Raw genomic sequence first — 24,468 nt, 5'->3', positions numbered from 1 at the left:
AGAAAGTTCAACTAGAAACAAGTAAGAAGGGGCGCCTGGGTGGCTCAGTGGGTTGAGCCGCTGCCTTTGGCTCCGGTCATGATCTCAGGGTCTTGGGATCGAGTCCAGTGTCGGGCTCTCTGCTCAGCGGGGAGCCTGCTTCCCTCTCTCTCTGCCTGCCTCTCCATCTACTTGTGATTTCTCTCTGTCAAATAAATAAATAAATAAAATCTTAAAAAAAAATTAAAAAAAAACAAACAAGTAAGAAAATAAGGAAGTGGAACAAATAACATTTTCAGAGAATACGATGGAGTCTGTATAACCTACAATGACTTGAGGTCCTCTTTTTCAACTCCTCTACCCCCTTCCCCATCTGCAAAAGAAACTGGTAACCTACTTGCACTACACAGGCCATAAAGGAAACACACAAGGTCTGACTTATCACAGTACTATGTAAAATCAGTCTCCACTGCCACACAACAAGATGAAGTTTGGGACAGTTGCAGAAACACTGGTGTTCAATGATTTAATTATGATGGTTAATTGGACTTTATTGTAACCAAAGAAGCCATCTTACCTTTGAATTGCTTCAAATTTCAAAGCAGGTTAATCCAAGCACCAAGAACAGCACGGAGACCTGTCAATTCGGTTTCAGTTGCTAAGAGGGATCTGAACTCTAAATATGAAAAAGCTAAATCCCTTAGGCAAGGGAAGAACGGTTCTGACCTTTCAACACACCAATGTCTATCCTGCCTGAATGCCCAAATGTGTCTGTTGCCAATCATTTTGTTTTGTAGGTTGTAATTAATGTATGATTTAGAACCTCAACTCCAGCTTTAAGCGACAGCAAAGGTTCTGTACTAAACAGCACAATACAGAAAAGAAAAAAACTTAGATGAGATGATCCTAAGAATATTCATCAACTCTTCCTTACCACTGAATGTGGGTCTCCCAATTATCACCATCGGAAAAATGAGGAAATTAAGGCTGGGCTACATGAAATCACCGGTCCAAGGTCACCCAGAGACAAAAGCTAGCTTGAACCCAGGCCCTTAAGACCCCAAAACTCGAGACCGGTATTGCCTCCCAAGCGCTGGTTGTGTCTGCAAGACCCGGACCTTATGGAGATTCTCCCCGGTGGAGATGGAGCGGGAGACGGGCTCTTAGAATAGAGAAATACGGGGGTCCTATGGAGAGTATCAGTAGACGGAAGCGGCGAGCGCACCGACCCCAGGCAGGGGCCCCTCGCGGGGCAGGGTCCGGGGGGCTGCGCGGGGAGCTGGGGGAACACCTGCAGCCTCTGGGGGCCGCAGCCGGGAGAACGCTCGCATTTTACTTCTGTAATTGGCCTTCCTGTGGATTGCCCAAGCCCCTTCCTGTTGGGGAAGCAGCCTCGACCCCGCAGCCTCCCCGCCCTGCCTGGGACAGAGGAGAGGAAAGGGGATGAGACGAGAGAGAAGGGAGGGAGGGGAGGGACGAGAGGGAGGGGAAGGAGGGCGGCGGGTCCCTAGCCCGCCCGGCTTTGACAGGCCCCGGACGGGTCCCGCCCCGAGGCCGTGCCGGTGGCTCCTCTTTGGGACCCGGGGTGTGGGGTTCGGACGCCGGGACCCGTCCGACCCAGGGGGCGGCCCCGGGGCAGGGGTCCCATCGAGTAGAACTGAGGGAAGCGGGCCCGGCCGGTGCGACTCACCCGGCCCGCTGCAGTCAGCGCACACCTCGCTGCTCCGAAGCCGCTTCGACATGGCTCCCGCCTCCCACCTGCCAGGAATCAGGGTCCCCGGGACAGCAAAGGCTGCGACGGAGGCGCTTCCGCTCTAACGGGTCCCCACGGCGGCGCTGGCGGTGGCGCCTCTCCCCTCAGCGCCTCGCAGCCGCGTCGCAGCACGCACGCGCGGGGAGGTGCCCTTCGCCGAGGGGCAGGTCATGTGACCGGAAAGGGCACGCTGCTTTGTCGCCATCTTGAATGAGGGCAGATATGTGCCTGAACATCGTCTGCCCTGCCTATATATTTTCTTCAGTTTGAGTTTCTCTCTCTTTGGAAGTCCCAGCACTGATTAATACCAGGAGAAGCAGCAAAAATCTCGTGGCCAGGGTTCTGCAGCCACATGTTTCCCGAGGCCATCAATAGTCAAGTCACTTAGTATAACTGGTCAAGTTCATTCACTTATTCAGCAAATACTTACTGAGCATGTGCTCTGTTCCACATACTGTTCCAGGCGCAGAAGACATGACAGTAGGCAAAGAAAATTTCCTGTTCTCATGGCGCTTACATTCTATTGTGGTAGATCTACAACAAGATACGTAAAATAACCAACACTAGGTGTTTCTTTGGCTGCAGTTTTAGTCTCATATGCAAAATGGAGCTGATGTGCTTTTTACCTCTAGTGCACGCTTTTTGTTTTTTTGGCAAGTCTTGCTACATAAGAATGTTATGCCTGAGTTTTCGTCTCTGAGAGAACACCAAGGAGCCAAGCACAGATGCAATCACACAAGGGTTTATTTGACAAGCTTAAGCTTGGGCCCAAGTATAACCGGCACAGCGGAGTAGGGACTTGGACCCAGAGCTTAGTGAAGGCAGGGCTGTTTATGGGTTCCTGTTACTAAAGCAGGGTGGGGGTTTCTGGAACCTAAGCAGGATGGGGGTCTCTGGAACTAAAGCAGGGTGGGGCTTCCTGGAACTAAAGTAGGGTGGAGGGGGGCGCCCTGGGTGGCTCAGTGGGTTAAGCAGCTGCCTTCGGCTCAGGTCATGATCTCAGGGTCCTGGGATCGAGTCCCCCATCGGGCTCTCTGCTCAGCAGGGAGCCTGCTTCTTCCTCTCTCTCTCTCTCTGATTGTCTCTCTGCCTACTTGTGATCTCTCTGTGTCAAATAAATAAATAAATAAAAACTTAAAAAAAAATAAAATAAAGTAGGGTGGGGGGGTCTCTGGAACTAAAAAGTAGGGTGGGGCTTACTAAAGCAGGGTGGGGGGGGGTCTCTGGAACTAAAGCAAAGTAGGGGAAAATTCAACCCTTGGGCACAGGGATCTGAGATGGCTGCTAGAGCTAAGATAGATGTACCTATGCTAAGTCTAAACCTGAGGTGGGATGGCCTTGATTTTTCTCGGCCTCCACAACAATAATTTTTTAAAAAACATTTTTAAAGGATTGTAAAGAAGAAAAAGAAGAGGAAGTCGATGAAAAATATCTGACAGAACTCATATATGGTCAACGGAGCTAAATATTTACTATCTGGCAAAGGACAAATGGAATAATTTACGGAAAAATGTGGTGTGCCTGCTCATTGTAAGCACTCAATAATAGTAGCTCCTGCTATTCTTGGTATTTATTTAGTATTACTACTAGTTTCTAATCACAACTTTTTGTTTTTGAGAATAAGAATATATGACCTACAGTAATCTGTAGGATACTGTGAAACAAACACAATGAGATGAGTTTAATCAGTGTGAATGAGAGAAGAGATGCGACCCTAATACTGTGAATACTTATTGTATGTATTACATGTAAATGCAGTCATGATCTGCATTTGGGAAATACTGGATGCCCATTAAGGGCCAGGCACTATTTTGACTTTAGATACTCTGTTATGCTGCCATTGTGGAGTTCTTCAACTCATGAATAAGAGATATGTAAAATGAGCATTGAATGATGAAAAGAAAGATTAAGTTGTATAAGGCTTCTGGAAAGATAGGACGTCCTGGAAGAGGTCTTAGAGGCTCTGGATGTTGGTCTTCCTCTCCATTTTGATAAATGTGTGGTGTAGGAATGACGGGAATAATTCCCACACATTCCACAGCGAGGGCCTCTGGGTCATATCCTGGTGCTCCTGCACCCTGCTTTGTTCCACAGACTCACAAATCTTGCCGACTCAACACGTGTGGAGAACGGATTAGGCCAGGATTCTTGAACAGCTGTTGTGGCAGGCATCGGATGCATGCAGGCTGGGGAGGGAGAGGCTATGCTTTCAGGATGCACTGAATAACTTCACCCGGCTGTGTGGTCTAGTTGCAGACAACTGTGCCAGTAACAGGCTGGGGAATAGCTGTTAAGTTGACTTGGCTCTTCACTGAACCAAAGAGCTGTAGTGTCTGAGGTTGAAACTCAAAGAATGAACTTAATATTTGCAGAATCTGATCAAGTCTGGGTATTCTCTGTGAGTCTTTTTCGCCATAACCCCAAACTCGAGTGGCTAGTATGAAAAACCAATGCCCTTCATATGTGGAAACCACACTGTAGGTCACTTTGAATCCCAACTCGGTGTGGAGTTCTGGTAGAAAGTGGTTCTCAACTGGGGATGATTTTTCTCTCCGGGGGGACATTTGGCAGTGTCTGGAGACATTTTGGCCAAGAAGTGCTACAGCATCCAGGGGATAGAAACGCCAAGGATGTTGCTCAACATCCTAGAAAGCACAGGACAACCCTCACAGAAAGAAAATTACCGAGTTTACAGTGTGCCAATGTTGAGAAACCCTAAGGAAGAACAATCCCCTTGTTAGGCAAATCTTCGATGCCACTTCTGCAGAGTTTGTAATAGTCCCTCTTTAAAATTGTTGGGTGTTGCCCACTTTCAAAATGGCTTCTGGCCAATCATGGAAGCACTGCCCAATTCCAAAAAGGCTGCAAGGGAGTCAGTAACTGGAATGGTTTGGTCCAGGCCCCAGCGGCCACCCCCTGAACCCAGAGCAGATGGAAAAGGCCCAGTTGTGGACTGAACCATATGAGATAGCTGGAGCAGAGGGATAGAGACTGGTGAGGGATAGGCCGAGGTGTCCGTGTCGAGATCCTGGGGGAAGGGAGAGAATGTTAGCTCTGTTTCGAGATTGCACTGTGTTTTCCGGTGTGTAGTTGGGAGTGGGTGCGGTCGGGCCGACTCTGGGCCGCGCGCCTGGCCTCGTCTCCCCCTGCCGCGGCGCGCGATGGTTCGCCCGCGCACTTCCCTGTTTGGGGCAGTTCCGCCTGCAGAAGTCGGTTCGGGAGCTGTCAGCGCGGGCGGGAGCGCGGCGGGGCTCGGGGTGGGCGCGGTCGACCCCGTCCCCGACCCGGCCCGCGACCCCTGACCTCCCGCGCGCCCCGCACCCGACCCGTAAGCCGCCCCACCGCGTACCGCGCCCCTCGCTCACCCGCTCCGTTCTCTCTCTGTCTCTGGTCGGCCGCCGGACGAGCGGGCGCCGGAGACCCCGCCGGGGCTGAGGCTTGGCAAGCGGGCAGTGCGGGCCCGGCTGCGGCCTTCTCGCCATGTCCTCGGCCCGCGACAACAGCGGCCACTTCCCCTTGCACCTCCTGGTTTGGAACAACGACTACCGGCAGCTGGAGAAGGAGCTGCGGGGCCAGGTGAGGGGCGGGGCGGGGGGTCTGCCTGTGGCGAGGGGCGGGGAGGGGGAATCGGGGGTCGCTTCGTCCTCCAGAGCCCATCTCCAGCCCTCTGCCTTCGGGGTCCCGCAGACCCCTTCTGCAGCCTGCGACAATAATAATAAAAGGACATGTATCGGAGTGCTTACTGGGTGCCAGGCCCTGTGCCGAGGGATTTAGGAACGATATGGGTGCCAGGCCCTGTGCCGAGGGATTTAGGAACGATATATATATTATTTTTTTTTCCTTTCCAGCAGTCCTGGGAGGTAGGTTCTCTTATTATTACATTTGCCAGAGAAGGAAACTGAGGCTCTCAGAGTTTATGTGCCTTATGCAAGGTCGCCCACTTAATAAATGCCAAGTCGGGATTTTAACTCTGGCCGGCTGGCTCGAGTACACTGTAGTAACCAGTTAGGTTTTCCTCCCTCTCCCAAAGAGGTAAAAATGGCACACACCGCTCATCCCCGCGCCCCTCCCCGTCCCCGCCCTTTTTGTAAGGAAGGGCTTGGTTGGGTTTGGAGTCCAGGTTGTAACCCGCTCTGTGACCTTGGGAAAGGCATTTTCCCTTTCTGGCCCTCATAGGCTGATACATCCCAAAGTTTGAGAATCACGGGGGCACAGGATCCTTAAAATCCCTTCCTGTCCTCCAGTGCTTTGAGTCCTTGTCTTTTATTTCTTGCCATCTCTATAAATCAGTGGTTCTCAGTTGGAGGTGATTTTTGACACACACCTCCCCACCCCCAATGGTAATGCGTCGAGACAGTTTTGGTTGTTACCAGTGGGGAATGGGTGCTACTGGGATCTTAGCGGTAGAGGCCAAGAATGCAGGTCACCATTCTCCAGTGCGCAGGCCAGCTCTCCACAACTGAGAATTATCTGGTCCAAAGTGTCAGTAGTGTTCTGCGGGAGAAAGCCTGCTTTTAAAGGCATCTCAACAATTCGGGGAGTTATTGGTGCCCTCAGGTTCCAAGCTAATGTACTTTGCCATTAGGATAAGGATTTGTAGTTATTTGGTGTAATTCTTGTTGACTTTGAAGTCCTGATTTTTGAGTGGCTCAAAATCGATGCTAATTGTCAAGAAATTTTAAAGAAAAAGCACTTTTGGTTGGCAAAAATTGAGGAAGGTCAGCATCACCCCGTTTGGTGAATAACGTTACTGCTAAGTGAGTGTGTTCTTGCCTTTTGCTATATTAACAAAAAAAAAATCTGCTGGGCACTTGCTGTAAGTCAAGAGTTGGTCTTTTTTCATTTAAGTCCTCTGTCCAGACACAATATACTTTTATTGAAAGAGTCATTGGTCTTAATTGGATCACGCCCCCTGAGTAGATGACTCACCATTAGGTGTCCCAGTATACCTGGTGATTTCATTCCCTTTCTGTTACTAGATGTGGCGCAGAGGGAATCCTCCATCATTTCGCTCTCAGCTCTCAGCCTTCTCACCTTGGACACTTGAAAAACAACCAGAGAATCCTGCTGTGTTGTGCGTCTGCACTTCCTCAGTGTCCCTGCTGCCCCAGCTTCTTGTGAAATACTGAGATAAAGTACAAAGAAAGTCGCAGAACTAAACTACCTTTTGATAGAGAAGTTGGTTGCCACCATTAAGCCACACACTCTTTCAATACTGATTTCTGGAAACAGAAGGCTTTCTATTCATCGGGGGTGAAGAAAAGAACTTGAATGCAGTGTAGGTTTTCTTTATAGGAAAAACTTGTTTGATAAGAACACAGGCTTGGTTTACAGTCTAAAATGTGGCATAGATGAATTTTCTCCTTTTCCTGTAGGCTGTAATTCATTCAAAGTTCTCTGTGCCTCTTAAAAAATGTTAAGGACATTCGTGATCAGAGAATTACAATTCTGCAGCAGATTTTCCTGGAGTAAACTGATTCTTTGCACCTTATACTGTCAAGTTGGGGGGTGTGTGTCAAAGGAAGAATATTAATACTTGCTAATTATTTGGTTTTGACTTTGTTATCGATTATCCCCATAGATCATTTCATAGTATACCAATCCTTTCTGAGTAAGGGGCAGTTGAAGCAGATGAATCATAAAGAATATCTTTACCGTGAAAGCTTGACTGTCATGACCACATAACCCAATCTCCATCCTAAAGCTTGGCCATTGAAGGGGTAGAGGTTGGGTTGGCTTCAAGGGGTATGCTTGGTATAATGCTCTGTTTTCACCATCTTGAAGTTCTTTTTTTTTTTTTTTTTAAGATTTTTATTTATTTATTAGAGAGGGAGAAAGCGAGCACAGGCAGACAGAATGGCAGGCAGAGGCAGAGGGAGAAGCAAGGAGCCCGATGTGGGACTCGATCCCAGGACACTGGGATCATGACCTGAGCCGAAGGCAGCTGCTTAACCAACTGAGCCACCCAGGCATCCCTTGAAGTTCTTTTTTAAAAAAGATTTATTTGAGAGAGCATGAGCAAGAGCAAGACCGCATGGGAGGGGGCAAAGGGAGAGAGAGAATCTTGAGCAGACTCCCCGCTGAGCCATGGAGCCTGACTTGACTTCACAATTCTGAGATTTGACCTGAGCTGAAATCCTGAGAGTTGGAGCCTTAACCAACGGAGCCACACCAGGTGGCCCCATTGCCCTGCATTTTCATTTCTCACTGCACCCTGCAAATTTTGTAACCAGTTCAGGGTTCAGAAGTTATTCATTGATATCATTAAAACGTGGCAGGAAATATTTTGTTGCTTTCATATTTGTCAAGATTCTCTTGATTATGAAACAACTACAGAGGTCTGTGACTTACAGGCAGTTGGGTTAATGGCCAGTACGAATGAATACTGATAACGTTGTGAGCCTGGGCAAGTTATCTACCCTTGCTGAGTTGTTTTATCATCTGTAAAAATAGGGAGAGTAGCCCTGAAAGCCTAGCGGTTTGTCAGGCATTGTGCTGGAATGCTTTCCGTGCAATTTCAGATTTAATTCTCACACCCTGTGCCCAAGTGAATGCTATCACGATTCCCATTTTATAGATAAGGAAACCAGATAAGGTGGGGAGGCTCAGCTGCACACTTAGCCACTGGCTGAACCAGGGTGTGAACCCAGAAGGTCCGCTCTGCCCTGATGCTGTATTCTTAACCCTTCCATTCTGCTGCTTTTTCCATAAGAGTCCCTCCAGTTCAGAATTATGGAAGATAAGCCAGAGAGCAAATCTGAAAACGCAGGCACATCATAATGAGAGTGATCCCACTTATCCTCATTGCTGCTGTGATTATTGTAATCGTCCTGGGCATTCAGTTTCTTTTATGTATGGCCCAGTTTTTCTGCAAGGAACACGTACTGGCTGCAGAGTTAGAAACAAAAAATTCCTATCGGCCCAGCAACACAACCAGCTGCTTCACTCCGTTTGTTTGCCAGTAAGCTTCTGCGATCTATTCCTTCATTCCTCCCATCCCACGAGTGAGACTGGAAGAGGGCACACTGGTAGCTGCAAGAATTGTATTTTGTTCTAGGAACAGCAGTACAGAATCAAGTGTATCCAGATGAGGAGGATAGGCATGTTTCCGCGGGCGCGTGAGTCACCCCCATCCCAAGGTCTTACTGAGAGCTGAAGTGTGGAGTTTGCCAACTCTGCAGTTGTTTCACACTTTCCACGTTGGCTCAGCAGGGGCATTTTATTAAGTGCCTCTTGACACATCAGCTCTACTATCTTTAATATTCAGTGGGGCCTTGAAGCCAGTGCAGTGGAAGTGATTTGTGTCACGGTTATGTTGTTTGTCATTTAGCTAGAGAGGTCTGTTAAACATCCCTGGCTTTCTTACGGATGCTGGGAGTATGAGTGAACATTTAAAGGGATGTATGCAAAAGTCAGTCAGTGCACCTTGGATGGGGGGAACCAGGACACAGTAGGGTAGAGGGTGGCAGATGAGGCCCAACTCAAGGGCCAGCCCCCAGTGAGGAAGCCGGCAGGTGAAGGGACACCATCAGGGCAAGAAGAAGAGGGTGTTCTAGGTGGCAGCAGTCCTTAGAGCTCGACAGGGAGCTACCCTGGGGTTCTCACCCCCATCTGCTGCAGGCTGAGTGGGGCCCTGGGTGCACATTCAGGTTGGTGCCTGTTGGCTGGAGGCCTGCCAGGAGCCAGGGGCCCAGCATCCAAGATGAAGAGCTAGAGCCTGCCCTCACGTACTCCCTCTTGGCCCTTAGAGGCTCAGGCTCCCTTGAGGGAACTATGCCTATGGATATCGTTTCCTGCTGGACTTATGGTGGGGGAGTCAGTTTGGGTCACAGCCGCAGAGGACGAGAGCAGCCTGAGAGATGCACAGGAATGAGAGTGGACTCTGGAGAGAGAATGGAAGGCCAGTTCCCAGCCTCTTGGTGGAGGGCACCCTGCCTGCAGGTGGCAGTCGGAGTAGATGAGGCACTTACTTCGTGCTGGGTGCTGAAGAACAGAAAGGTTGAGGACTGCACCTGAGGCAAGTCAGGGGCCTGTCTGTGGGCCTGTTGTCTGGCTTTACAGCCTGCACTCAAGGCTTGGCCTTTTACTGCCTCCTCAGGGTCACTATTACAGTTTGAAGGGGCGGGTATTTTTAATTCGGTACAGTTCATGACTGGAGAAACATAAAGGAAAACCTGAAATGATGAGCTTCCAATGTGAATTCTAGTTTAGCTCTGAAATCTCTTGCTCACTGAGCTAATGTCATTGGTTGGAGACCCTAAGCCCCACTATTAACTGTAATGAAATCTGAACAGATCCCTTTTAGGAAGAAACTGACTGCTTATATATGCTCTGTAATGTGGATATATGATAAGAAGAGCTAATTCTTCTTAGTGCTTCTTACAGGGTTAGGTATTATACCTTTACTCTTGCAAGAACTCTATAAGGTCAATTCCTGCCTCCCACCGCCCCCGTTTTTTATTCACAGTTTACATGGGAACAAACTGAAGCTCTGGAGAAACTAACTTATCAAACAGTATATAGATGATGGATTCATTTTATATATTACATGAAGCACATACATAGGTTTTTTTCAAACATCTTTATTCGGCTATAATTCACTAATCATACGATTCACCCATTAAAGTATAACTCTCAGTGGTTTTTAGTGTCTTCACTGGCCTGTGCAACCTGCACCAGCATCAAATTCCAGAACATTTTCACCTCTCCAGAAAGAAACCCCGTACCCTGTAGCCACTCTCCATTTCCCCTCCACCCCTCCAACTCTGGGCGACTGCTAATCTACTTGCTGTCTCTTTAGATTTGCCTATACTGGACATTTCCTATAACTGGAATCCTACAGTATGTGGCCTTTTGGACTTAGCATGTGTGTGAGATTTCATCCACACTGTGGGACAGATCAGGCCTTCATTCCTTTCTTTGGCTGAAGAGTATTCCATTATCTGGGTGTGCTGGATTCTGTTTATTGTTTTACCAGTTGATGGATATTTGTCCCCGCAGAACTTTTTGGCTGTATGAATAATGCTGTATGTACCTTTGTGTACAAGTTTTCATAGGGATGTATGTTTTTATTTTTCTTGGGTCAGTACCCATGAGAGGAATGGCTGGGTCATACGGTTACTCTGTGTTTGATTTTTTGAAGACCTCCCACCATTTTTCAGATTGGCTGCACCATTTTACATTCCCACTGGCCATGCGTGAGGGTTCCAGTTTCTCCACATTTGCTGTTCTTTTGGACACTAGTCATCCTCGTGGGTGTGAAGTGGTATCTCATTGTGACTTTCTTTTTTTTTTAAGATTTTATTTATTTATTTGACAGAGATCACAAGCAGGCAGAGAGAGAGGAGGAAGCAGGCTCCCTGCTGAGCAGAGAGCCCCCATGCGGACTTCCATAGCAGGCTCCCTGCTGAGCAGAGAGCCCCCATGCGGACCTCCATCCAAGGACCCTGAGATCATGACCTGAGCTGAAGGCAGCGGCTTAACCCACTGAGCCACCCAGGCGCCCATCTCATTGTGATTTTGACTGAGATTTCCCTAGTGATGAGTGAAATTGAGCCTCTTTTCATGTACTCATTGACACTGGCATATCGCCTTTGAAGAAATGTCTATTCCGCATCCTTTGCCCATTTAAAAATTGGGTAGTCTTTTTATCCTTAAGAAGTTCAAGTTCTTTGTATAGTCTCGATACTTAGTAGCCCCTTGTCAGATAAATGACTTATAAATATTTTTTTCCCCTTCTGTGGGATGTCTTTTTACTTTGTTTATGATATCACATGAAGTACAAAAATTTTTAGTTCTGAGGAAGTACTATTTATCCCTATTTTCTTTTGTCTTTTATGCTTTCGGTATTGTATCTAAGAAGGTTTTGCCTAACCCAAGGTCACAAAGATGAACTTCTTTCTTTTCTTCTAAGAGTTTTATTGTTTTGGCTCTTCTATTTGGGTTTATGATCAATTTACAGCTAATTTTCATGTATCGTATATGTAAAACTTCATTCTTTTGCATGTGGATATCCAGTTGTTCAAGCACCATTTGCTGAAAAGATTATTCTTTCCCCACTGAATTATTTTGGCACCCTCACAGAAAACTAATTGACCATAAATGTGTAAGTTTACTTCTGGAATTTAAATTGTATTCTCTTGATTCTGCCTTTCTGCCAATACCACACTCTTGATTGCTGTAGCTTTGTACACAGTTAAATTTTGAATTTGGTAAATGTGAGTCTTCAGACTTTGCTCTTTTCCAGATGGTTTTGGCTATGCTGGTCTCCTTGCACTTCCTTAAGAATTTTAGGATCAGCGAGTCAATCTCTACAAAAAGTCAGCTGGAATTTTGATAGGTGGTGCATTGACTCTGTAGCTCAGTTTGGGGAGTACTTTTTTTTTTTTTTTTAAGATTTTATTTATTTATTTGAAAGAGAGCATAAGGAGGGATGAGAGGCAGAAGGAGAGGGAGATGGCAGACTCCCTGCTGAGCAGGGAGCCAAATGTGGACTCTATCCCAGGATCCTAGGATCATGACATGACCTGAGCCAAAGGCAGACACCTAACTGACTGGGCCACCCAGGTGCCCTCAGTTTGGGGAGTATTAACATCTTTTTTTTTTTTTTTAAGATTTTTAAAAAAAATTGATTTATTTGACAGAGATCACAAGTAGGCAGAGAAGCAGGCAGAGAGAGGGGAGGAAGCAGGCTCCCTGCCAAGCAAAGAGCCTGCGATGTGGGGCTCAATCCCAGGACCCTGGGATCATGACCCAAGCCGAAGGCAGAGGCTTTAACCCACCCAGACTCGCCTAGTATTAACATCTTGAATATTGAGTCTTCTGACCCATAAGCATGGATGTTTTTCCGTTTATTTAGGTCTTAAATTCTTTCAGCAGTGCTTTATAGTTTTCAGATTGTATGTTTTGTACTTTTATTTATTCCTAAATATTTTATTTTTTTGATGCTATTGTAAATGGAATCATTTTCATAATTTCATTTTGAGTTGTGTTACAAGTGTATAGAGATACAATTGATTTTGTTTCGTTTTTCAAAATGGAATATAATTAACATACAATGTTCTATTAGTTTCAGGTGTACAACATATTGATTTGACAGTTCTATACATTTTCAGCACTCACTGTGATAAGTGTAGTCAGTACCTGTCACCAAATAATGTATTGACTGTATTCCCTATGCTGTACTTTTCATCTTTGTGCCTTACTTATTTTATAACTGGAAGTTTGTATCTCTTAATCCCCTTTATCTATCTTACCCGTATCTCCATTCACCTCCCCTCTAGTAACCACTAGTTTGTTCTCTGAGAAACATAATTGGTTTTTGTATATTGATCTTGTATCCTCCAATCGTGCTGAACTCCTTCGTTAGTTCTAACCTTTTAGTGGATACCTCAGGATTTTCTGTGTATAAAATAATGTAAAATATGAATAGAAATTGTTTTTCTTCTTTCTTTCTAATCTGGATGCCTTTTCTTTCTTTTTCTTGCCTTATTGCCCTGGTTAGAACATCTAGTACAGTATTGAATAGAAGCGACAAAAGAGAATGTACTTGGCTTGTTCCTTATCTTAGGGCGGAACATCCAGTCTTTTACTGCTAAGATAATGTTAGCTGTGGTGTTCATAATGGGATGCTCTATGAGGAAATTCCCTTTTATTTCTAATTTTTGAGTGCTTCTTTTTTATTTTTATTTGGTATCATGAAGGGGTGTTGGATTTTGTTAAATGCTTTTTCTGCATTGTTTTAGCCTTGTTTGGGCCACCGTAACAAAATACCATAGAGGGGGTAGTTGATAAACAATAGAAACTTACTTCCTAAAGTTCAGGAGGCTCTCAGTCCAAGATAATGGTGCTGGCAGATTTAGTGTGGTGGCTGGAGAGGGCTCTCTTCCTCGTTCATAGCAGGATCTTTCCAGCTGTGTTCTCACATGGTGGAAGTAGGGATAGAAAACTCTCTGGCCTCTTTTATTAAGGCACTAATTCCATTCATGAGGGCCCCACACTCACGACCTAAGCACCCCCCACAAAGGCCCCACTTCTAATACCATCATCTTTGAAGGTTAGCATTTCAACATAAGAATGCAGACTACATTCAGACCCTGTGCATTTATTGAGATGGTCATGTGTTTTTAAAATTTTATTCCATTGATTTGATGTGTTACAGTAATTATCAGATGTTAAGCCACTTTTGCATTTGGGATAAATCTCACTTGGTCCTGGTGTTTAATAACCTTTCTGTGTATTGCTAAATTTGTTTTGCTACTATATTGTTGAGGCTTTTGCATCTATATTCATTAGAGGTATTGGTCTGTGGTTTTCTTTCTTTGGCAATGTATTTATTATCAGGATAAACCAGGCTCATAAAATGAGTTGGAAAGTTTTCCTTTATCTTCTATTTTTTGGGGGGGTGGATTTGTGAAGAATTGGTATTAATTCTTTGGATGTTTGGCAGAATTCACCGGCAAAGCCATCTGGGCCTGAGCTTTTTTAAAGTTCAGACATTACTGATTCAGTCTCTTTACTTGTTACAAATTATTCAGATTTTCTGTTTTTTAAGTCAGTTTTGCCGGTTTGTATCTGTCTAGGAATATGTTCCTTTCATTTAAGCCTCTAATCTGCTGGCATACAGTTGTTCATAGTATTCCTTTTATTTTATTTTTTTTAAAGATTTTATTTACTTATTTGACAGAGAGATCACAAGTAGGCAGAGAGGCAGGCAGAGAGAGAAGGGGAAGCAGGCTCCCTGCTGAGCAGAGAGCCCGATGTGGGGCTTGATCCCAGGACTCTGTGGGCTTAACCCACTGAGCCACCCAGGCACCCCACATAGTATTCCTTTTAAATACTCTGTATTTCTGTAGAGTTGGTTGTGACATTCCTTTTTTCATTCCTGCTTTTGGTAACTGGAGTCTTCGCTCTTTCTTTTCTGGTCAATCTAGCTGAAAGTTTGTCAATTTTTTTGATATTTACCAAGAACCAATTTTCAGTTTTTTTTTTCCTGTATTGATTTGCTGTCCTCTGTTTTTCTAATTTCCACTTCAATTATCCACCATCTTTAATCCCAGTCCCCATAATATTCTTCCTTCTTTCTCTCTTTTCACATGATTCTCACATGAGAAAGAGGCACAGGAGGCTCCGAAGGGCTACAGTCAGCAACACAAAATGTTGCTGCTGTCTGGCTCATGCATATTTTTTTTTTCCTATGGTCCAAAATAGGACAAAGTCAACAACTTAATGAATTTGGCTTTAATTTTACACATCATTATCTAGTGGTTGCCCAGAAGCTTGAGTGTCAGTCCTTGGTCTGAGATGTTAGTTTTGTTCTGGGGTGTGAATTGCATAAAATAGAATTTGTCCTTTTTGTGTGACAAATATCATTAAACATTGCCTCTCTCTCAGGCAGTGTGCTAAAACCGAGCACCTTTCCCATAGACTGAACTTGTTAGGTGAGGAAACAGTTTATATAACAGATATGTAACGAGGTAATGAACTTGTTAATTATGTCTCTCCTGCTAAACTGCAACTCAGGTAAAAATCTTTAGCTAGATTACTTTTTAAAAAATCATGGTTTAATGCAATGAGACCTGGGTCATGGAAGCTAGGGAATATGAGATATGAGTCTTGGATCCGGCCCTTTGGAAGAAGATCAGTGTCTCTGGTGAGAGGGACAAGCCATGCCCTTGGGGAAAGCCAGGGAATCCTGGGAGGTGCTGTGGGCCCCATTCCAGGAGATGTGTTGGTATTCCAGCACCAGAGAGAACACTGACGTCTGGGATTGGTCCAGGAGGACGTGTGCTTGCTTTGCAGAATGTCTTTGGCCACTGCTGTCATTCCTCGAGAACAGTTGCTGTCTGCACGGTAGCCATGATGCCCTTTGCAGAACAGGGAGGTCCAGTAGCTGTTGGGCAGTAGCTGTTTAGTTCTGCTTACCTTTCTCCCATGTGGCCAGTAAGTGGAACATTCTGGTTATCTTTGGAGGCTGCAGTTAATGCCTGCACAACAACTAGCATCTCAAATCAAGATAAAAGCACATTTCCAGAGAAATAGTTGAGCACTTAAAACGTTTTACATCCTAGAAGTCCCATGGTGGTTTATTGTGTCCTTGGAAGAACGTTCAGAGCCATCTTTGGAAGGCAGCCTTCGGTCATTCAGACTGAGTTCAAACCAGAGAAACTGCCACTTGGCTCTCTACCCAGCGCAGGTTGGGTGAAGGAGGACGGGAATAGGAATGAAGAGTAGAAGCCAGATGGCTGTGTCTAGCATGGGGAAGAAAACCTTCAAGGGGAAATGGACAACAGTGGCATGTGTCTCTTCTCACATTTACCTATAAATATGTCCATGTCCCTGTCTGGCAAATCGTGCTCATTGTAGGACCTGTGGATGCTGCTGCTTCAGGGTACTTGGAGCTCCATACAGAGCAATGAGAGTGGCGTTCTGGTGGGAACCCAGCTAGAGAATGTAGTTTTAGTCTGACCCCAGTTCTCTTCTGTGCTTTCCGTTTGGTTAAAGTCCTCCACTTCCTGTTCTAGACCTGATACATGCTTGAGAAATCCCCCATGTTCTGTGTCATGGGCTGGTTGCATTCATTAAAGCCCTGGCTTTATTTAGACTTCTTTTGAGTGCTGTGGAGGGCATAAGACGTGCCTGATGATCCGAGGCCTACGGCTAGTGTTTGTTTCTTAGGTGCTTCACTTTATAGAAAAAGGAACTCAGTAACCATCATCTTTTTTTTTTTTTTTTTTTTTTAAGATTTAATTTTCTTATTTGGCAGAGATCACAAGCAGTCAGAGGCAGGCAGAGAGAGGGGGGTGGGAATTAGGCTCCCTGCTGAGCAGAGAGCCCGATGTGGAGCTGGATCCCAGGACCCTGAAATCATGACCTGAGCTGAAGGCAGAGGCTTTAACCCACTGAGCCACCCAGGCACCCCACCATCATCTTTATTATAGCCTCAAATTAATATTTCAGCCACCCCCGCATGCAAGCATTCTTTCTTCCACACACTGCTGTAACGTGCAATTTTCCATTTTATATTAAATTTTATCTCTCACACATTTCCTTATTTTGATTTAATATATACAATTATATAAATGCCAGTGTTTACTTCACAGAATGTGGAGGCTCTGGATCCACGAGGTCGAACCTTATTGCATCTTGCTGTTTCTTTGGGACATTTGGAATCTGCTAGAGTCTTGCTCCGACATAAAGCAGATGTTACAAAAGAAAATCGTGAGGGATGGACAGGCAAGTATATTTTGAAAATATCTGAAAGCCTTTTGTTTTGATGTCTCTTTCTGAATAAAGGCGAGTCTCAATGATAATTGCCCTCAAGTTATCTTTATATTAAGACTCTTTCTCTCTTGGGAGTAGGGGCCGGGGCGAGGAGATGCGGGCCTCAGAGACCTGCGGCACAATGGTCCGAACTGTGTCCTGGGCCAGAAGCCCTCAGTGGAGGGCGACTCCTATCCAGAAAGCAGCTCTCAGTGCAAACCCTTCATCACACATGAGTATGGAAGCCAGATTCCTCCTGAGGAATGTGATGGTAACTCCATTGAATCTGTCAGGATAGGCAAAATGAAAACGAAATTATGGCTGCTTCCGGGGATATCCTGGCATTTCACTTGCTTGCAAGCTCTCTGTTGGTCAGAGCAATTAATTCTGTGTTGGCTGAGCAAAGATACACATAAGCCCTACCTGCCCGATCCACATATAACCCCAGTTGTGTGATCACACAGGTAAAGCCTGCTCTCTGAAGACACTGTCAGGATTTCAGAACCAGTGGTAAGAGAGGGGGTGTGGGGGGAGGATGGAAGTCGGCTTGCTCAAGAGGCTACAAGCCCTATATTTTCTTTTCACTCAGTTAAGAGCTAGCGATAAGCAGTCATGGTTGTAAAAGTAAGGTGGGGCTGTAGCCTCTCTTGCTCTTTGAAGAAAATGTTTGTCTTTGATCTGTAGACTCACTTCGAACTAGCTTAGGAGTCTGTCACAGTATGAGACTACTGGATGATGAAGTTTCACCTTTTTGGTTTTCAGTTTTACACGAGGCTGTGAGCACCGGTGACCCCGAGATGGTGTATACCGTTCTTCAGCATCGGGACTACCACAACACATCCATGGCCCTTGAAGGAGTTCCTGAGCTGCTCCAGAAGATTCTTGAGGTATCCATAAAAATGTGGCGATGCCATAATTTGAGTTAAATGCTGACAACATAGCTGGAGAGACACAGTTAGATGTCCACGTGTACCTTCCCACGAGTGTAACAAATAGTAAATAACGGTATATTTAGTACCAAAGGGCATTATCCCTCATCTATTAAATGTATGAGGTCTTTCACAGATTTCATTTCTCCGTCACTAGACCTACTCTTCTAAGTGCGGCTCAAGAGTTGTAACTGAACACAAATGGACATGAAGCAATTTGTCTAGGTAACTGTTTTCTTAACAGTGGCGTTCTAAGCATTGGTCATCTTTCTTTTGAGAGAGAAAGTGTGCGTGCACATGTGAATGAGGGCGGGGGCGGGGGGTGGGATGATGGTGCTGGGGAGGGCAGAGGGAGACAGAATCTTTAGCAGGCTCCACACCCAGTATGAAGCCCGAGACAGGGCTCGATCTCACAACCGGGACATCATGACCTGAGCCGAAAATCAAGAGTTGGATACTTAACCGACTGAGCCCCCACAAGGTGCCCCTGAGCATAGGTCATCTTGAGGAAGCTGTGATGAGCATTTGATACTGTACAGGGATTTCCAAGGCTTCTTGAGGCTCTGAAGTGTGTATGCACCTTCTCCTTGCCCCTTGTTGACTCTAGGCATTAGTATTTTGTGACTTCCGGTCCATTGGCTTAATTTATTTACAACCATTGGTTTTGGGCCCGTAAAGACTGTTCCCCCCCGCCCAGGCATTGCCCGTAAAGACTGTTATCTGTGAATTAAAGTGTATGGGCTCTGTGACACTTGGAGGTCATTTTTATGAAAATTTACTTCTAGGCTCATGGACTGTTCTGCTTCATGGTTGCCCTTCTCCACAAAGTGTCTGTTACCTACAAGAACCATCTTAGGAGCCAGTCATGGAATGTTCTCAGAGCTGTGGGAGACAAGAAAGTATCAGTGCTTCAATTTTCGTGTCATTTATTCTTAAGCACATAAGGGAGCTTCCCAAAATATCTCCAAAGATATTTGCTAGGTAAATCCACTTTACAACTTTAGTCAACATGTTTCTTGAGAAAAATTAACAGCTCTGTTGAGAAAAGGAACAGCTTTGCTGTAAGACAATCACTGCTCATTATCTGAGCACACTTTGTAAAAAATGTATTTCTCTGACACTCAAGCAAAATTGTTCCCGTAGATACTCATTTTTCACAGAGTACACAAAACCTTCCATGAAATATGAAATAGTTGTCTGCCTTGTTTTTAAGCTACGTTGTGTGTGAGTGTGCGAAAGATCAAGGGGATTTCTTGTTTTCTTGTCTAGCTTACTGGAGGAGGAACTAAAAACACATTTGCCCACTTGGCAAATCAGAAACTGACTTAATGTGTGGTCACTCTTCATTTTAAAAATGCCATGTAAAGGACTTTCTGTTTTTTAACCTGTACTGAGCCATACCAGTAAACTGCATTGGGTTGTGTTCTCTGCTTGAAGTTAAACAGAGCCTGTGAATGACCTGTGTGCCCAGGTCTCCAGATGTTGTTGCTGACATTTTGTCTTTTAACATTGGCTCTTTAAAACAAGCCCTCCCCATTCTTGTCTGCTGCCCCTCGGTGAGCCTTTGCCCATCACTAGAATCCTGATTTTACTTAAGGGTAGATTCTTGGTCTTCCTTTCCGTTGCTTCTGTAAAAACCACGACAAAGCCATTGTGGACAGAGGGGTAACAGAGCAACACCTGGAATTTCTAGCATTTCTCTTCTTGGATAGTAACTGTCGGATTTCTTAAGTAAGCTCTCCAAGAACCTTCTGTAAGAATTTAGGGCAGATCAGAAAGTCGCCCTAAATAGGACTTCTCTGGTGGTATAAAATTTTATAAAGCCAAATTCTCAAAGTTTAAGAAGAACTGGAGGGAACATGAACTTCTTGGAGAGGTGATGTCTGGCAGCCTCCTCTGGTTTGGAGGTCCAGTAAATATGAAGCCCTTCCCAGCACACAAAACCTGTTGCAGTCAGGCAGATAGAATAGATGGAATTGATGTTTCTTTCTCTTTGTTCAGAATAGCCTGCTACCCACATTGCATGGCAGTGTCTAGGCCCATCTTCCAGGCTCATCTTTCTGCTACTGTTAGGAACCAGAATGAGTCCTAAATCAGATTTGATTTTATCCCTCTCTAACCTTGTTGCTCTTAGTTAACTTTTTTAACTGTCTAGACATATTTTATATCAAGATAAAATAACAGCCTGCGTATAAAATAAGCATTTACTTTGATGGGTTTGCATTTTATGTTTCTTATTTTCTGTGTTCTCTCCTCCTCCCCACCCAAACTTAAACCCCCAAACCTAAAACCTCATTAACCCTTACCATGTTTGTGTTCGGTTTAATAGTGCTAAGGATCATTTACTTTAAACCTTTGTCCTTCAGGCTCCAGATTTCTATGTGCAGATGAAATGGGAATTCACCAGCTGGGGTGAGTGGCTCTGGGCTTTCTATTTTATTTGTTTCCAAAATTATTGAGCCTGAATATACGTTTACTTTTCCTTTATAAAAACAGAATTTTTTTAAAAAATTAATTTATTTATTTGACAGAGAGAGACACAGTGAGAGAGGGAACACAAGCAGGGAGAATAGGAGAGGGAGAAGTGGCTTCCCACAGAGCAGGGACCCTGATCCTGGGATCATGATCTGAGCTGAAGGCAGACACTTAACAACTGAGCCACCCAGGTGCCCTGAATGTATTTTTTTTTTTTTTTTAAATCTAAGAAATGTGTAGAAAAGAGTAAGAAAAAACAGCCACCTATAGTCCCACTTAAGTGCAACTACTGTTCATGCTTTGGATATTTTCCTTCTAGTTTTCTCCTCCACACATGGGGATTTTTCTCTTGAGCATCTTGTAAAGATAATATATGGACAATTTTGTCTCCTTTTTTTGTCACTTAGAACTGATACCTGTCCATATTATTAGGTTTTTTAAATGGCTAAAATTTTAGTAAGTAGATTTGCCATAATTTATTACTCATTTCCTTATGTGGTTCAACTTGCTTCATTTAAACTTGTTATTCTATGGAAGAAGATGAGACAAATGGTGGGATAGCTTAGTTTTTTTTATAAAATGGATGTATTTCTCTAAAATCTTATGTAGGGCAAGTTGACCGACAGTAATTTTCATAGATGTTCCACTTCTATTTCTTGTAGATCAGTTAATGACAGCTCTTAATTCCCAGGTTCCCAGCTGTTTCACACCGATTTTTCTGTCAGGCAAGAAGTCATATTTGTAATGAAACATTTAAATGAAGTAAAAAGTATGTAACAGAAGAGAATTTCAGGTTCTTCTGGAAACCTTACAAGTTCTTTTCAATGCCGAAGCAGCCACAGATCTTAGCTGTGTTAGGTCTGATATTTTGAAGGGTGGATGTGGCAATGTGGCAGGTCATGGCCATGTGGCCAGAGCAGTGTATGTGAGCGGGAAGGCCAGGTGGACACGCTGTATAGCCCTGATGGTGGTGGTGATGGTCACAGAGAGACTTTCAGTTTTGGGATCGAAAATACCTCTGGGAGATTCATTCAGGGTCTTCTCTGGGTAAGACATACACCTACACTTTTATAAAGAACTGTAGAACAGAAGGTCTGTTTTTTAAAAGTGACCACCTGGATCCTCAGTGTGGGAGCCAAGCCCAGTTCTGTCTGGCAGTCACTATCCAACCACTGCTTTCCTTTTATTAAAGTCCCAATCCAGATTTCCTGGCCCTACATGTTCTGCTTGGCCCTCAGGTTTTTCCTCAGTAGTACGTTTCTCTTCTGTAGTGCCCTTGGTTTCCAGAATATGCCCGAACGATGTGTGTCGCATTTGGAAAAGTGGTGCCAAGCTGCGTGTGGATATCACATTGCTGGGATTTGAGAACATGAGCTGGATAAGAGGGAGGCGTAGTTTTATATTTAAGGGAGAAGGTGAGTGATTCTGTTCTGTTTTCATAATCACTGCTCACGCTAAGTTACAGACTGCTTTTTGACCATCAAAATGTGTTTATATTCCTATACTTTATCTGACCCTGTCTGGGGCACTTTTTTTTTCTTTTTTGGTTATTCTTGTTAACTTTTCAGCTCTCGATTCCTCAATTTTCTTTCTTTTTTGAATAGTTCTCTTGATTCTCTTGCCTGTATCATTTACCCTTTTAACATGCATCTGTCCCTCATTCCTGAGCGTTGAGTGGGAGACTGTCTTGTATCTCCTTATATTCCCTCAACAAGCAGGCGTAATCCTCCTGATGGAGGGTGAGAAAAATTGTATTGCCAGCCCAGCATGATGCATAAACAATTTACATTAGTTATGTAAATTGTATATTTATAAGTTGTGTATTTTAAAAAGTGCATAGATGTGTTGCCAATGAAAAAGGCAAATTGTTTTTAGTGCCTGTAGTTCTGAGGAAGATGGCCTATGGGCTGTGGAAACTGGCCAGATAATCCCCATGTAAGTAGGTAGTGAATAATCAATAGTCTTTAGGTTTTATCTGATAGCACTTGAGGGGAAAAATGTGAGATGATGCATTTTAACTTTTGAGGCTTCCTTGTTTTTGTGTCTTCTTTGCCTGGCACTTGGTTATGCTCTGGTTTCCATTAACAGACAACCGGGCAGAGCTGATAGAAGTCAACCATGATGACAGAGTGGTCACCACTGAACACTTTGACCTTTCCCAGGAAATGGAGCGCCTCACTCTGGACTTGATGAAGCCAAAAGGCAGGGAAGTTGAGAGGCGGCTCACAAGCCCAGTCATTAACACCAGCCTCGATACTAAAAATATTGCTTTTGAAAGGTACGCATTTTGGTTCTGCATTTTAACATCTAATCCCTTTACTGCTATCTTTAGTCGCATGTAGATATGAATCGGAAATTATGGGTGGGTTGGGATTTTTCTAATCCGGCATAATAAACAGTAGTGGGTTTTAACATTGCTTTCTGTTCTAACCAAGTAAAAGCCATAGCTGACCTCCTCTTTCATAGATCATTTTTACAGCACATTGGTTACATCTTGGAGAAATGTCTTCATATTCTTTTATGGGCCCTTTCTAATGGATTTTATTTGAATTTTTTGTTCTGGTGTTTGGGGATCCATAAGACTCCCTAGTCCCAAACCATGGAGCTTTGAGTTTCTGGAAGCTAGAACTGACCCAGTATTGATTGTGGTTGTACTGATATTAGTCATATTCACACTTACTGTATAGTTTAATGTGGCCCTTTCCCCATGTGAGGCCTGAGAGTTTAGAGAAAGAGTCTGGAGGAGTTTTCGGTTCTCTTCCAGATTCTACCAGAAGAAACTTCTGGAGAGGTTTGTACCTTGGTTAACCTGGACGAGAACTGGTCATCTGCCTCTGGGCTGGGCAGAGGCATGGAGAGCTTTTGAGTGTAGGGGAAGCAGAGGCTGTCAGAGCCATTGGCCTGAGTGTTTTTACCTCCAAACACATTGAGCTGAGGGAGTCTGCAAGAGCCCTGAATGTTTGCCTAGGATTTCACATCCAGCTCTCTGTAATCCAAAGCAGCACAACCTGAGATAACATGGACATATATTATCCTAGATATAGGCTTTCTTTACTTTTAGTGAATATACTCCCTTTCCTCTCTTTTTCTTTTCTTTGTTTCCATAAAATCAGTTCGTAAGACTGAGAATTTTCTGATGAGTCAAATATAAGACTGAAATACTCCTTTCTTCGAATTTAGATAGAGCATTGGAATTATGGCATCTGTTAGTAGCAGAAGAGAAAACCCAAGTGTCAGCCTGTGTGGTGTCCTAATACCACTGCTGCTTGGGTAGTGGCACCCCTGTGAGGTGGGGTCAGTGCCCTATCACCAGCCTTGCCAGGTGATAGCTGTCTACTAGGGACTGACTGTGACTTTACCTGGGAGGGTTTGGGGCAGACCCCTGAGGCTTGGCACACACCTCTGCAGACACCTTCAGCTAGGGTTCTGTTGGGAAAGCTGGAAAGAGAGGAGCCTGCCCTCCCTGCTGCAGCCCAGCTGTGGAGATGGGGGTGAAAAGAACTGAGTGCCACTGGCAGGGCCCCTGAATGACTATGTGGCTTTGGGGAGGTGGCTTGGTCTCTCTGGATTTCGGTGTCCTTGAAAGAAATAAAGGAGTGAATCTTGAGATATGCTGCTAAAGTCCCCATGATCCTAAGATGTCATGAGAAGAGCTGCTGTTCCCTCTAGTTCCCTGGCAGAGTTGGTAGAGTCAGTGTTCTTAAGTGTAATTTACAAAGATCGTGCTGATTACTGGCTGAAGGTACATGTTATACGAGGGCACATTCCATTTGTGTGGAGGACTAAGGCACATCTGATATTCATATGGTTACTAGGTTTTCAGAAGGTTCAAGCTAACCTCCTTTTTTGCAACTGACAGTGGGTCTCACAGGAAGGGTTTCTGGAAGCCAGGTGCTTTTTTTGGTGGTGCTCAGAATTAAATATGCAGTTAGTGAGTTTTGGAGCCACTTGTGTGGTAGAAATGGTGTGCGCAAGTCCTTCCTACTGGAGGTGGGAGTGTGTGTTTGATTGAATCTGGAAGGTGTGCTCTTTTGTGATAGCTGTTCTGGTCCGTTTCTTTCCTCTGATCTG

General features: G+C 44.7%; 2 protein-coding genes across 41 annotated transcripts in view; one reads left to right on the top strand and one right to left on the bottom strand.

Moving 5' to 3' along the window:
- The window catches only part of GIT2 (GIT ArfGAP 2), a 51,010-nt gene extending 49,113 nt beyond the window's left edge, over window positions 1-1,897 (bottom strand). For 19 of the 39 annotated variants that reach the window (XM_082700035.1, XM_082700040.1, XM_082700047.1 and 16 more), the window contains exon 1: window positions 1,670-1,879. In XM_082700035.1, the coding sequence (XP_082556161.1) occupies window positions 1,670-1,721 (52 nt within the window). In that variant the 5' untranslated portion in view covers window positions 1,722-1,879. Of the gene's footprint in view, window positions 1-556; window positions 617-1,208; window positions 1,337-1,669 lie in introns of those variants that run through there. The other 20 variants (XM_082700043.1, XM_082700054.1, XM_082700042.1 and 17 more) reach the window with 11 other exon arrangements.
- Window positions 1,898-4,540: 2,643 nt separating this feature from the next.
- ANKRD13A (ankyrin repeat domain 13A) overlaps window positions 4,541-24,468 on the top strand; it is a 33,317-nt gene continuing 13,389 nt past the window's right edge. The window contains exons 1-7 of one of the 2 annotated variants that reach the window (XM_082700078.1): window positions 4,822-5,308; window positions 6,712-7,010; window positions 16,834-16,966; window positions 17,756-17,880; window positions 20,289-20,334; window positions 21,669-21,812; window positions 22,486-22,675. In XM_082700078.1, the coding sequence (XP_082556204.1) occupies window positions 17,791-17,880; window positions 20,289-20,334; window positions 21,669-21,812; window positions 22,486-22,675 (470 nt within the window). In that variant the 5' untranslated portion in view covers window positions 4,822-5,308; window positions 6,712-7,010; window positions 16,834-16,966; window positions 17,756-17,790. Of the gene's footprint in view, window positions 5,309-6,711; window positions 7,011-16,833; window positions 16,967-17,755; window positions 17,881-20,288; window positions 20,335-21,668; window positions 21,813-22,485; window positions 22,676-24,468 lie in introns of both variants that reach the window. The other variant, XM_082700077.1, reaches the window with a different exon arrangement.

Source organism: Mustela nivalis (genome assembly GCF_964662115.1).
Source record: "Mustela nivalis genome assembly, chromosome: 14".
In the NCBI taxonomy this organism is placed as follows: Eukaryota; Metazoa; Chordata; class Mammalia; order Carnivora; family Mustelidae; genus Mustela; species Mustela nivalis.
Note: the sequence above shows the minus strand (reverse complement) of the source record. Positions and strands in the feature narration are given on the sequence as shown.